A 14,236-nucleotide genomic window follows, 5' to 3' on the forward strand; every position below is an offset into this window, starting at 1 on the left:
TGTGCAGGACCCACAGTGACACCCGGACCAGCCACAGCCCCACTTCCCTCCCGTTCAGGTTTAAAAGCTCCAGATCCAGCTTCTCTGGGGATACACCGAGTCCCATAAAGCACAATCCCTGCAATGATGTTACCCAGGAGAGGAGCACTCTCCTGGTCACCATAAGGTGAGCCCAGCTGATGCTCAGCCTGGGGATGCTCAGCCCCAGTTCTGAGCAGAGGCCAGTGATAATGTTTACAACAAAGATAAATTAAGCAGCAAAAGTCACGCTCTCAAAATCAACCACATCACTTTGGAGATGCCCCTGCAAGCACCTGCTTAAAAGGCACCATTAGAGCTCAGTTTGAATTAAAGCTGATGCTGTGAGGTACTGAGCTGCCATCTGAGCTTTGCAGCCCTGCCAGGGACTCCCAAGTCTTAGAACACTTCTGAAAATTCAACCCATAGTAAATACCAATTAAGAGCAGTAATTTTAGCTCTCAGATCCACAGGTGTTGATTGCTAACGGCTCCCACTGAAGTCAGCCCCATGGGATCAGCACAGCATGAAACACTGGAATATCAAACAGAGCTCGGTGTTTTATGAGCTGCCTCATTCAACATGGGTATTAATTACAGACAAATATATTTAGGTGTAGAACTGCACTCAAACTGTAACACTCGACATCTCTATACTACACAGCACAGAGCAGCAGAGTACATCTGCTTGCAAAACTGGGCTCTATTTCTTTTCTAAATGCAGTTCTTTCTATTTTATAAACAGATTTATTTAATAAAAATTGGGGGTTTAAAATAAATACACTGGCATGATGTATCCATCCCATTCTCCCTGCATGATGCATTGCAGCTGCTGCAATAATGCCTACTAATAGCTGGTGATCCATCTTCCCCTTCCCAAGTGTCGCCGTCACCAGCATTATCTGTACCAATATTTATATTCTCTCACTCCTTATCCAGACCGAGTAACTCCCAGATCCTGATGAATGTTCCCACCTGCACCTCTCGGATTGCTGCCTGTCTATCCATACATCACTCCCCAGGCTCCGGGGCCATTAGGGAATGTATAGTCGGGTTAATGTCGTGAGCAGCAGACCAGCTGGTGTGACACGACTGCAGGAGAGCTGTGGGATGCTGCTGCTGGAGCTGAGCCCTGATGCCGCTCAATGACCGGTATGGGCCATGTGCAAAGAAGAGAGCATCCTGAGATGACCCTGGAGCCCCATCCTGAGCATCCTCTCCCCATGCAAGCACAACCAGGTGCCACATCCAATCCTCAGACTCCAGCCTGGTGCTACAGAGGGGCCTCCTCTCCTCCATCACCAAGGAGCCACCAGCTCTGGTCCTTGGCTGGGCACACACCAGGACATCACTGTGAGGAACCCAACAGGTAGCAGGAGATGCTGATGGGGTTTTGCTAAATCTCAGGCTGCCTGGAGCAGGATGGGGGTCCCATGGACCTCCCCCAGCCTGGCCCTACCCAGAGCTCCTCTGGGCCACCAGGAAAGGGGCAGGAATGCCCACCCAGAGACAACACAGCAGATTTGCCCACAGAGCTGCCAAGAGCCGTATGACAGATACTGCACCCACCATGTGGAGCCACATCCTGACAGCACTTCACCACTCTCACTGTTGTACTGAAGGGGCTCAGCCCCACTGTTTCACTTGCTCCTGCCCATCCACACCAGTACAAACACTTCCCATCTCCAGCTTCTGGCATCAGGCGAAAATTAGGAACAACCCCCTTGTCCTGGGTCCATCTAGAAAGACACCTCCACTTCAGAGCTTAGGGGAGAGGCACCAGAAATGCTCAAACCCGATAGCCATGGTGGTATTAGAACACCACCTTTGTCCAGCATTTATGAAACCCATCCCCAGTACACCTCTAAGGAACACCAGAGGTGCTGCTTTCATGGGGAGCAGTACAATGTGCAGATGAGCCTCTCCTGGTGCGTGCACAGCGGCTGATGCTGCTGCTTTGCTCATGTTGATCTGCATCAGTCTCTGCACTTTGTCTGCCAGAGTTGAAAATACACACAGCCCTCCCCATCAGGAAGAGAGAACAGGCATTGGGATGATTTTAGCCAGTGGCAACCTAAGAACACAGTGGTGTTAAATGCTGTAAGGGAAAGGAGAGCAAGGCAGGTACTTTCCGTGTTCAGCACAGACCCCTGCTGTGGGAGGCAATAAATTCAGCATCCCAAGCATGTCACACCTAGACCGAACAACTTGAGCAAGGAAAGCCATATCTTCACCTTGTTCTTCACAAAGAAAAGCAATTTACTCCTCCAATAAAAGCAGCAGAGCCTGCGAGTTACCCATGGGTATCAGAGCCTACAATCTGCTGCCTGGATTAGGAGATACATTGACAGCTCTGGCTTTAGGAAGGGATTTTATCCACCCTTCAGAATTCATGCCAGCATTTGCAATTACTGCTGTTGGGATGGATGTAACAGCTTTGGGCTGGCAGCATCTTGCCTTGCAGGAAAACTTCTCATACCTAAGACAATTCCAGGCAAAACCAATGCTTTTGGCTGAGCTCCTCCTCCCTGCCCATGCCTGCTCAGTACGTGCCCAAGCAGGCAGCAGCCATGCCAAGGAGCAGCTCCCTTAGCAGTGGGGCTGGTGCCAAGCTGCTGCCCCGGAGTGAGGGACAAACAGGGCTACAGAAGGAGGGAGCTGGGGAAGGGCAGGGTCCCTCCATGATCCCAGTACCTCCCAGTGCCATTCCCCCGGATAGGAAGACAAAATTGAGTGTTAGAGGAAGAGCCTCACTGCCCTGGGTGAAGGCACCGGTCCCACTGCTCCCACTGCTGGGAACCTGCATGGATGAGGAGGTGAGCAGGGAACCCCTGAGGCCACTGAAGAGCCTCTTAATCCATTAAAGCTGTTCTGGGAACCCGATGAGTTTATAGCAGAATTCAAGGACGAGCCCAAGGCCTCAGGGCAAACCCACCACAGCACTGCTCTGGCTCTGAACCACCAGAGCCACCGAGAGCACAAGTCAGAGGAGGAGGAGGGATTGGAGCTAAAGTAAGACAACCAAAACACAACTCCAGATTTGCAGCCCTGTGGCTGAGGTTCAGAGCCAGAAGACCTCCGAGCCCTGCCAGGTCCAGGCTGGGAAGCAATGAGCAGGATCCCCAGGAGAGCTGCCAGGCTCCAGTTCACCCCAGGAATCCTCCACTCTCTCATTCTTACTCTGCACTTACAGCTATAAATAGAGGGTTCATCCGACCAACCCCTCATTCGGGGTCCCTGTCAGACAGGGACAAGCAGAGTCCTGTATCTGCAGCACATCTGGCAGGCCTGTGCTTCAGGGCGCAGGAGTGCAAGGTTTGCAGCCCTTGGACTCGAGATCTTGCAGGGTTTTAATTAGCCAGATTGTACTTGGATGGAGACATGTGCCTGGAAATAGCAGGAGAAGCCTTTTGATTCTACTCAGGTCTTATGTTCTCCATTCAAAGTGGAGCATTATAATCCCAAGAATGAGCCTCACCCAGTTACAGCAGCTAGCATGATCCCAGCAATGGCAGTAGCAGCACATATAAAAACCTTTACTGGTGACAAAGAAGAAAAGACACATTTACAAGTGCAAAGGCTCGAGTGCTGTGTCCCACAGAGCCATTCATTTAACAGGCTGGCGAGTGTGGCTTTTCCAACACTAAAAACCAGGAGAAAAGTAGCAGCTGACTTATCTCAGTACTGCTTTAACACGCTAGAGGAGTTCTGCTGAGCACATCACTGCCTTGGAAGATGCAAGGAGGCAGCGCTGGTGACAGCAGTGACAGAGAACCTTGAGCAGGAAGCTTGTGGCAGGTTGGCAGAGTCTGTGCCCCACTGAGCTGCATTGCTGAGGAACTGAGGCCGGGCAGGTCTGCAACTCCCCTTCTCTACAGTGGAAGGTGTGGAAGCACCTCACTACCCCCAGGGCTTCCACTGGGGACAAACCTCCAGTGAGATGCAGCCCAGAACAAGACTTGGGAACACCAACCTGTGGGATGAAGCTCCTGGCTCCAGTGCAGGGTTTGGTGGGGAGCTTCTGTTCAAAACACTGTCTTTGCCCTTTTTACAACACCACAACTCCTCCCTCAAACCAATTCCCTTCAAAAGGGATAAAAAAAGGCAGAAATCACGCAAATTAAATGTTTCATGTCAAACTATTCATAGCAATTCTACCTGCCTGAATTCCTCAAACAACTACCAAACAACCCAAAACCCACCCTACATGGTGGGTGTAACCCACCGAACCTGCTGGCCTTTGTGCCAGCACAGAGGGAAGTGCCATGAAGTGCAGAAGGTTCATGACAGAAAACATTCCAGTGCTGTGAAGAGGACCAGAATCAAAGACTCTCATCAGCTTAAGCAAATCTAACTTAAATGTGAGGTGTAACTTCAGAAGCACCAGAGTGGTTTGGGGCAGCTGAAACCGCCACCAGAGATGGAAGCAGTGGGTGGGGAGGATGCTCAGCAGCTCCCATCACTGCAGACCTGCGGGAGCATCCTCAGCACGAGCACCAGGGTCACTGATCCCAGGGGCAGCTCCCCCGGCCCTGCTGCTGTGCTGGGGTCAGGGCTCATGGGGACAGAGCAGGCAGCAGAGGGGACATGGCCCTTTCCTGTTCCCCCAGCACGGAGGAGGCTCCGCTCGCAGAGGCCGCCCCTGCCATCTGCACAGCAAACAGGGGGGGACAGGGAAACAGAGAACTCCAGAGCTCCCCTGGCACCCTGTGTGCTCCCTCCCCAGCACCAGCTGCTCTCCTGGCTCCTGCGCTGGGGTTTGGTGGGGTTTTAAATGAACAGCTGTTCCCAGGCAGTTCTCTGCTTGCCCTGCTGGAGGCTGACCCAGCACTGGGAGCTGCACACAGCCCAGTGTAACCCCATGATACTGCAGGTGACACCAAACCGCTCCTTTTGGAGGTGAAATAAGGAGTTTTGATGCTCTCCAAAACACCACTTTTACCAGCCCCCAAAATGCCTTGTTAGAACCAGCTCAATAGTTAACCTGAGCTTATCCCAGCAGCACAATGCCCACAGAGAGCTCCCTTCAAGACATTCATCTCTCCCAGTGGTGCCGAGTCCACCGGGAACATCCCTCCTCGGCCCATAAGGGACAAGAGGCTGGGCACTCGCAGCAGCACTTCTTACAGTGGTTTTAGGGACAGAACCATTCGTCCTAACAAAATGATCCAGAGGACAAAACCAACCACTCAGCTGCACTGACACACCAGTTAGCATGGACAAAACACCCGAAGGTGGAGGGGTCTCTCCCCCAAAACGGAGGGTTGCTGCGTCCAGCTCAGTCACAGTTCCTTTCATGCACTGTGTAGCTTCACTGCTTGCTGTGAAAATCACTTCCTTGCCTCCAATGAAGCATTTCGGGTGCACTTGGATCTTCCCAAGGCTGCTGGATCATCAGCAATATTAAATGCAAAGATGCTGGATGGACTGAATCATGCCCAGCTCGTGAATGATGCCTTTGTTCAGCTGTTTGGGGATTGGCAGCAGCGAAGAAAGAGCTTTTCTGATGTGGTCCCATGTCTGCCAGCGCCCAGCAGCGGTGCCCAGCGAGCACCATTGTGATCAGCAAGCTTCCAGTGAAACTGTCGTTGTCAAGCACGGAGAGATGCTCCTTGTCAAAGGAGAGAGGGGGACTCTTGCTGAGGGGTCTGCAGGCAGTGTGATGGCAGCACTGGTGCTAAGGGGCTCGTGGGGTTTCTACACTTAAGGGTGAACCATGTCCCTGTTCCATGGCTTGCATTTCCATGCACAACGAGGCTACAGCAGGAGCACAGACTCGGATGAAGGAATTACTGCAACACCCCCATGATTTACAGGAGCCTTCCCCACGGGTCCTTACAGAAGATGTAAAGAAGGTTTTTCAGAGAATGGGAGGAAAGAGGAAGATAGAAATTGGAGACAATGTGGGACAAAGCAGAGCGAACGATAAGGAATAAACCTTGAAGCCATCCAAGTGCAGGCCTTGGGCATCCCAGACCCTCTCACAGAGGAGCCAACTCGCAGCCATGAGCAAAGGTCCAAGGACCAGTTTGGGAAGCTTCACCTGCCCCCCTGCAGGAGCCACCACACTGGGTGCGAGCTCACACACAAACCCTTCTCCAATGAAAAGCACATCTACGTGTGAGAATCAGGAATTTAAACCCAGTATTAAAGGGATTTTGAGAACTTTACGAGAGGGAGAGAAAAATGTTCTTGAAAGGATCCCTTTATAAGTTAAAATGTTATTAAAGTGTAGCTGCTGGAGCAGACAGAGTGGGGGCTTCCAGGGGACTCCCTTCCCTCGGCTAGTGATTTATGATTTACTTTTGTAATAACTGAAGCCATAAGGAACTCATTGGATTAAGGAGCCTTATTATTTATGTTGTGGAACAATAATATTTAACTGTATAAAGCCACATATCCACCCATGCAGACTTTCCCTCCAGATGAAACAGACTGCACTTCATAAGGAAAACCCTGGCTGGTGGGAATGCTGCCATCGAATGCCGACAGTGCCCATGTTTCACCGTGTATTGCTGTAGTTCAAGGTTGCTTTTTAAAGCCTGTTTTATCATCACCATGGGCAGCAAAACACCAGAGACCCAGACAAACACAGACACAGAAACCACAGCAGCATCGCCCCATAGCCCACCAAGCACCAGGGACAAGTGACAGTCACTACTCTGCATCCCCTGTGATAGCAGCTGGTGTGGTCTGAAATCACACACAGGGGATGCAGACCCGTGTGCAGCACCCGCGTAGCCCCAGAATGCCATGGGGTGGTCCAGCACTGAGTTAGCAATGGGTACCCTCCTGGAGCCAGCCAGCAGCTTGGCTTCAGCCAGCCCAGAGGATGGATCCCAGCCCTGGGTCTTGCAGCTAACAATGGGTTTAGCAGGCAGAGGAGCTCCCCATGGCCTCAGCCCCCCAAGTCCCCTAATAAGCCCTCCATACACTCAACCCTATTACAAGTCATGTCTCCCAGAGCTCTATGTGGGAATAGACAAACTACTGTGAGAGCACAAGGATCAGCTGGTATGATGATCAAAGCAGCTGACATGGCTCTCCCAGCCCCGCTGTCACCTTTCATCCCACTCTGCTGAATCCACAATGAAACTCTTCCCTTTCCATGTCCCCCCATGACAAGGTGAGGTCACTTACTCTGCCAGCTCCTCCAAGCTCCGATACACATCGTCATCGTTTTCTGTGGTCTCCTCTGATGGGAAGGGTCTGGGGAAGAAGAGAAAGGGCAGCGTTATTGGTGTGCCCCCCTGCAGCCGGTCCTGCAGCCCCAGCCCAAGGACCCCACTGGGCAGAGGGCGTTCTGGAACAAAACATTTGGTGCAAATACATTTTTTCTTATGGAGACATTAGCCAGAACAATCCCATCCCCGCTGCTCTCCGTGGGCAGCACTGGCATGGCAGGAGAGGCTGGTTCAGTGCAGGGCACTGGCTGAGCACTGCACCATTTAACAGCACCTCAGAGAGCCAGGTCTGAGCTGCCGCTCCCGTTGTGCTGGTGCTGCACAAAGGACTTGGTGCAAATCCCATCCAAGTCTGTGCTGGACTCGCTGAGCAAGAGGAGCACCTCCTGTCCCCTGTGATGGAGCCTCTGTACCTGCGAGCTCCTGCCTGCCCAGCCAGGGCACTCTGAGCTGCATCCCACCAGGGGCTCCCACCCCTCCAGCAGCCAATCCCACCAGGATGAATGAGTCCTTAACAAACTCTGGGCTCCCTTCTCCTGACAGCTTAACGATAGCTGAAAAAAGTTAAAACCTGGGGGATGAGGGAAAAGAGACCAAAAGGGCAAAAGAAGGGGGGGGAGAAAGCACATTAAAAGAGAAAGGGAGGGAGTGAGGGGAATGCAAGAATTCCTTGGCTCGTTCCGAAGTAATAACCAAATAATGTATGAAGGAGATGAAAAATACTGCTTTAATTAAACCCAAACTGTTATTGCTGGCGCGGAGCCACTCGGGCTGCGGCTCTGCAGGGCTGGATGCACCTTGCGGCTGTGCCGGGCTCCTGTGGTCAGTGAGCCCCACTCCAGCTGGAGCCAGGGAATGTGGCTGCAGCCCAGCCCTGAGGCTCTGCGATGGAGGCAGAGGTGTCTGTGGGATGCTGATGCCATGGGGAGCAAACCTGGACACTGAGCTTTGAACTGCCTAAAGAGCAACTTCCTCGTCTTGCCTCCACCCAGCCTGTGTCACAACACACTGCCTCTCCTGAAGGGTTCAACCACAGCCTGGCTACCCCCGAATGTGCTAATTTTGGATCCTGTCTCCAGTACAAATCCTCCTGCCCCCCTCAGCTTTACTTCACCCTTCCTTTAAGGAGCAGCTTCAGACCAAGTGTTTGAAATAGAGCCCAAACCTGCAATGAGTTCAGTTAAAACCACACCAGGTGGTGAGCCCAGGAGGGAAAAGTGACACCAGCCCCAGGGCAAGGCAATTTCATGCTCCAGCCGCTACCCCAGCTGCTGAGCCCTGTGCAAGATGCAGACCCATGGGGCTCATAGAGCCCTGAACCATGCCCACGTGCAAAGCACCAAAGCAGGGGGGGAAGAGCAGACGGGGCTGTGTTGGCTGTCACAGTCTCATGGCAAGGCCAGTGCCATTGGGCAATTGTCCCAACATCCCAAACCTGGCACGAAGCTGCCCATGCATTTCTGGCTGGGGGAATGCCCACTCTGGAGAGAAGCTGCAAAGCACAAAGGTGCAATGAGAGGCTGGAGACATTCAGGACTGTTACCAAACCTGTGTTTCCCCTCCCCTTCTGTCCCCTGGGGACCAGTGACAAATACAGGAGCCATGTGAGGCACAGACAAAAACGCCACCAGCTCCCATCATAGGAACCTGTCTTGGAGCTCAGCCCCAGCTGGGGAGGGCGAGCGGCATTTCTGCAGTGAGAGGAGGAATCGGAGGTGACCTCTGCTTGAGCAGCACTTGTTAAAAGGATAAAAGATACAACCCAACACCAGGCACAACCTCCTTTCTTTTACGTGCATCTCCTGCTCTTAATCTCTATTTCCTTCTCTTTGCTCACTGTGCCAGAAAGAAAGTAAAAGAGCCACAAAGAATATTAAAATCACAAGCGCATATTTCCAACCATAAATCTGAGCTTGAGGTGTAATCAGTTCCTGTGATAAACCTTCCCAAGTCAGACAAGGAGACAGCAAAGAGAGAAAAATACTTTCTAATGAGAGTTTCATGGGGACAGCAGCTCCATCAGCCCCTGGCTTCACCTTGACCATCAGTAAAGCACCGGAGTGAAAGTCAGGGCAGGGGAGGAATTAATAACCTGTATCTCTTCAATAGCAGCTAATGGCTAAATAAGGATGCACAGAATGCAATTAGATGGGAAGTCACGCAAGGAGAGGGTTACCAAATGGACCATCTAAAACCTGGAGCTGAAGGATGGGTGTTTGGAGGAAGCCTGGGGTTTGCTGTGCTTGTGCCTCCCCCTCCTGCTTGCAGCACCAGTGGCTCTGCAGGAGCCTGATCCCACTCAGGGGGAAGAGAAAGCCCCAGAAACATCAAACGCCCCCAGAAGAGGCTCTCAGAGATAACAACCCTCCCAGAGCAGACAAACCCACAGCATCCAGCAGCATCGCTCCCAGAGATCAAAGAGGAGAACGAAAGTGGGGTCGATCTGATGTGTTTGTGTTAGCCTAGAAGAAAAAGACCAAGTAATTTGTTCTGGAGTTTAGAGCGAGCTTCTCCTCTTGAGGACATGACTTAGAGCAGATTATCGCGCTCGACACACGATGCACAGCACCCCTTGATCTTACAAAACACTTAGGCTGCTCTGTGTGCTGGAGACTTGCACACACACAGCACACAGCGCCTCACAATGCAACACACTCTGACAAGGAAAGGCAGAGCATTCCACAGCCACGGTACAGCACACAGGGATGATCAATCTCTATTCCACTGGCACCTAATGCAGAACCCCTGCCTGGTCACTTGAGTTGCCCATGATCCATCCCACACCGTATCCTCATCAGCCAACCCCATGACCCTCCGAGCGGGTGACGGCACTGTGTGATGTACAGCCTGGATGCACTCTCCTCTGAATTATTTAATGGCAAGAGCCAGGTAGGCTGCGCTTCCAACAGCAACAGCAGGAAGACTTACTTATTTATGAACATATTTCAGCATCTGGTGCCTTGTCCTAGCAACTGAAGCCAGCTCCTCACCTCTGCAGTACCATCATAGAGAATACAGAGGGTCAGGGATCAGTCAGCTTTAGTCTGATAAGTGCGTACAGCAGCATCTTAGCCTCAAATCCAATATGTGACCGAGCAGGGAGGATCTGGCATCATTTGTTTTCTCTTTTCCCTGTCTTCATTCTGATTTCCTGGGGTCAAACACCAGCCTTGGGAACAAAAAGACTGGCGAGAAGCAGGTGGGGTGGGAATGTCCCACTTGCTGCCCCGTCCCATGGAGCTGTTGCTACCAGGGGCTGCTGGCAGTGGAGATGCTCCGTCAGGCAGATCTGTGAGCAGGTGTTCAAGACTTGGGCAAACACCACAGAAGGGTGAAGGACTTGGTTCAACCCATACCGAGAGCAGGACTCTAGCCTCTGACACCAGCAGAATCCTCTCCTGCTATTGTCCTAAGCCCAACAATCACATCTGAGTGCTTTAAAAAGCAGGCAGAGACCATGAGACCCAGGAAACATGAGCTGCTCCCATCTGCTGCCCCTTCTGCGAGGGATTCCTTCAGCAATGGAAAGGACCAGAGCCTCAGGCTGGTGCAAAGGAGCTTCCGCAGCTCTGCTGGGATGGACAGGGCTGAGCAGAGTCCTCCTGGCTCAGGATCTGGCAGATAAGTGTTCCCATAGCATGGCATCTACAGGCTGTAATTACTAGGGAACACTGTTGTGCCCTCAGGAGCTGTCCAAAGAAAACCATGGGGGTTCTGCCAGATGCTTCCACTCGGCTGAAAGCGCATTCGTTCAGCAGCAGCTTAGGTGGGATCAGGCAGATTAAAGCAGCCTTTAATTTACTGATGTAGCAGGAGGGGACTGCTACTGATAGAGCTGACCAGGGACAAGCAAAGAGGTGACCTGGAGCTGCTTCTCCAGGCCCACTCTCAACCTCAGAATGTTGATTCCCATCTGTGAAATGGGAACGGAGTCAGGGAACAATTTTGGTTCAAGTGCTGCAAGATGGATGAAAACCAGGAGATTAATGCCCAAGAGCCATTTTTATAAAGCAGATTGGAATCAATTCTTTCCCTGCAGAACAAGACACATTGGAGCACACCAAAAGCTGCTGAATTTAATTAAAATCATACTATTGTGTTACATTACTCATCTCTGGAAAGAAGCGCCTCATGCTGTGCCAAATTTCAGACATGTCCTCTGAAAAATGATGATTTGCTTTTATTTGTGGTCTGGAACTTGCAGAAATTCTCACAAGATTAATTCTGATGGAAATTCAGTGGGGAAGCAGGAGGCTGCATCATCAGACAGCAGAGATGATGGTTCTGCAGGGGAGGACTCACAGCGTTCAGCACAGCGCACTGCAGTGCCCAAGGGTTAGCAGCGTGCCCCGCTTTATCTTTAGCTCAAATCTGAACAGAGCATTTCTGGAGACTACGAGGCAAGAAAATAACAGCTCATATAAATTTATGTTTCACCACATTATCGCATCTTTAAAGAATCCTCATGTCCCTGCGCTTTGCTCAAGAAAGCTGAATGATTTTCTCCACACTTCAGCCCCACATTGATGATAACAGATGGATAAAACCAAAAGGGGAATCCAGAAACAACTTTCTCAAGAGGAAAGCAGGAAAACTCCCAACCCCAAACCCTCTGGGGTATCAGCACAACCGGTCACAAGGACACGACTTGACCCAGGTTAAAGAAGACTCTGGCAGGCGGCAGCACTCGCTGGGGAGCACAGGGATAACTCACAGCTGGGATGGACAGACCTGGGATGTACCCCATGAACTTCAGCAACGTCCCCACAGGGCTCTGCAACTGCCTCACTGCAAAATGCTGCTAAAACAAAGGCCTTGAAACCCCATTTTTAACTTGTGGCAGAGCAGCACAAGGAAATCTTTTAGCAGGTCAAGGAGCAGTTTCTGTGCCATACCCGAACCCCTGCAGTCCAAAGAAACAGGCCAATAAAAACAAGTAACTACCTAAACGTCCATCCCTGTGGCTTCCAGAGCAGCACCCACACTGCTCTGCACCAAACCAGCACCAGTGTGTCCTGGCCAAGTGGGGTCCTACTGTGCAGCTTAAATCAGATCTGAACACTTCTGCTGAGCAGCACCTTCTGTGGTCCATAAGGAATAAAAGACTTGCACTTCCTGCTCTCCGGGGTGTTGCAAAGGGACATGGTTTGTTCCAGAGCATCCGAGTGTGCCTCTCGCCAGGCACAGCCCATATATCCCCTGTCCCCTGTGCTGGAGACCCCAGTTTGCAACCAGCTGAGCCTCAAGCCCTTTACCCACACTTGGGACAGGGGCTGCATTTCAGAGAGACCTTTCCAGCACCCCTGATGTCAGCCCATGCACTGCCCCTGCTCGGAAGAGGAAGTGGATGAGCAGCCACGAGGCAGGCACACCCCAAAACCCAGTGAGCCCCACGTGTGACTGTTAAGCAAAGCTGAACACATTGGAACTGTATCTTCATTATGCAAAGGGGCTGGTGAGGAGGGGGCGAGAGAAACTGCCTTTGCTTTTATTAGCAGATGCCTACGGGGTGACCTCAGCATCTCCCAAGCCTACAAAGCAGCCGCGCAGGAAAACATGTCAATGATATTTTTCAGGCTCTCTGAGGAGCAAGCCTGTGAGGATACATACTTGCCAAAATAAATGTGTTAAAAACGGTTTTAGCTGAAAAGGAACTGGTTTTAGCCAAGGATCCTGCTCACTGACAAGAGAGGAAGCCCTATGGTCACTGCTGCAGAAGGTTTATCCATGTCGCTAGGAACCATCTCCACTCAGCCCCTGGCTCACAAGGTCTGTGGCTGGACCACCATGGATCTGTGCTGGTCAGTCCCAGGACTGGTCCCAGTTCCCGACTCCCTGGAGCACAGGGGAGCTCTGCACAGCAACCATAGGGGTTTCCAGGCACAGATTCCTTCCACAGCCTTCTCCACCCATTTTAGAGCCATGCTTAAAGCACACACGATGAATACACCGTGGCAGTAAAAAACTAAGGGGCAGAGGACAATTACAGAGAGCACACCGGCAATGGGTAAAACAGTCCTGGTACAACCAGTCTGACAGGAGAAGAGGTTCCATAACTCCCATAGCGCCCAAGAACCAGTATCTTGGCTTCTACTTCTGTACCTGTTTAAAGGCCAGGTAAACCCCTGCCCAGGGCAGTGTGCTACGCTCACTACATCTGCCCTGATGGGAAACTAATGTGGCTTGTTCTGCCAACAAGCTCAGCCAGCCACAGACCCAAAGGGGGTCCTGCCTTGGCTCCCAGGATGCAGAAAACACAACCAGCACCTTCTCTGTCCCTTCACCACCCGACCAAAGCATGGCCACTGCTCCCACAGATGTAACAAACAGGGCTCACCCCAACTCTCCATTTGCAAATGTTTTTACATCTCTTTCATTAACTGCGGGGCCTTCTGAACTCACTGAGAGGTTCACTTCATATAGAAAGGATTTACTTAGATTAAGGGCCTCAACGAAAGGCCTTTGAACACTCCAGCTCCTTCCCGTTTTCAGATGGTTTCACTGTGCACACATTAAAAATGCATGCAGACAGCACGAGCCAATATTCCTTAACTTCCTGCTTCTCTTGGAAAACTTGGCTTCCAGGAAAAACAGATATCTTGGGGAGATGAAAACACACGTGTCCCCCCACTCACAGCTCACATTGAGCACACAGCTCACAAGCACATGGTGGACAACAGCCGGAGCCCAGCAGACACCAGGACGTGCCATGGGCAGCAGGAACAGGCAGGGCTGCCCCAGGGAAGTGGGAAGGGGAAAAAAAGCTTAAAGGAAAAATAAATGCGGGTTTACTGTGCCCTGCAACAAGAAGCCCCATTGTCCTCCAGAGAGCAGAGTCCACTGGAGAGAACTGGGAGGGAGTAAGAACTCGTGCTCTAGAGCACGGGGAAGCCTTTGCACAATGCCCCAGTGAGACCACACTGCTCCTGCCTGCTACAAAACCCTCCTACCAACGTGGAGCATTCAGTGCCCATGAGAGCAGGGTAAGGATTCAGCAGGACAGGAGGGGTCTGTGGTGGGAGCTCCCTGTGTCCT

The 14,236-nt window shown here is 51.7% G+C and overlaps 1 protein-coding gene across 3 annotated transcripts in view; it reads right to left on the bottom strand.

The window, feature by feature from the left end:
• The window catches only part of VAV2 (vav guanine nucleotide exchange factor 2), a 102,710-nt gene that overhangs the window by 24,700 nt on the left and 63,774 nt on the right, over nt 1–14,236 (bottom strand). For all 3 annotated transcript variants that reach the window (XM_034067416.1, XM_031043187.2, XM_034067417.1), the window contains one exon: nt 7,158–7,226. In XM_034067416.1, coding sequence (XP_033923307.1) covers nt 7,158–7,226 — 69 coding nt within the window. The remainder of the gene's footprint in view (nt 1–7,157; nt 7,227–14,236) is intronic.

The sequence above is a fragment of the Melopsittacus undulatus genome, chromosome 11 (genome assembly GCF_012275295.1).
Source record: "Melopsittacus undulatus isolate bMelUnd1 chromosome 11, bMelUnd1.mat.Z, whole genome shotgun sequence".
Lineage (NCBI taxonomy): Eukaryota > Metazoa > Chordata > Aves > Psittaciformes > Psittaculidae > Melopsittacus > Melopsittacus undulatus.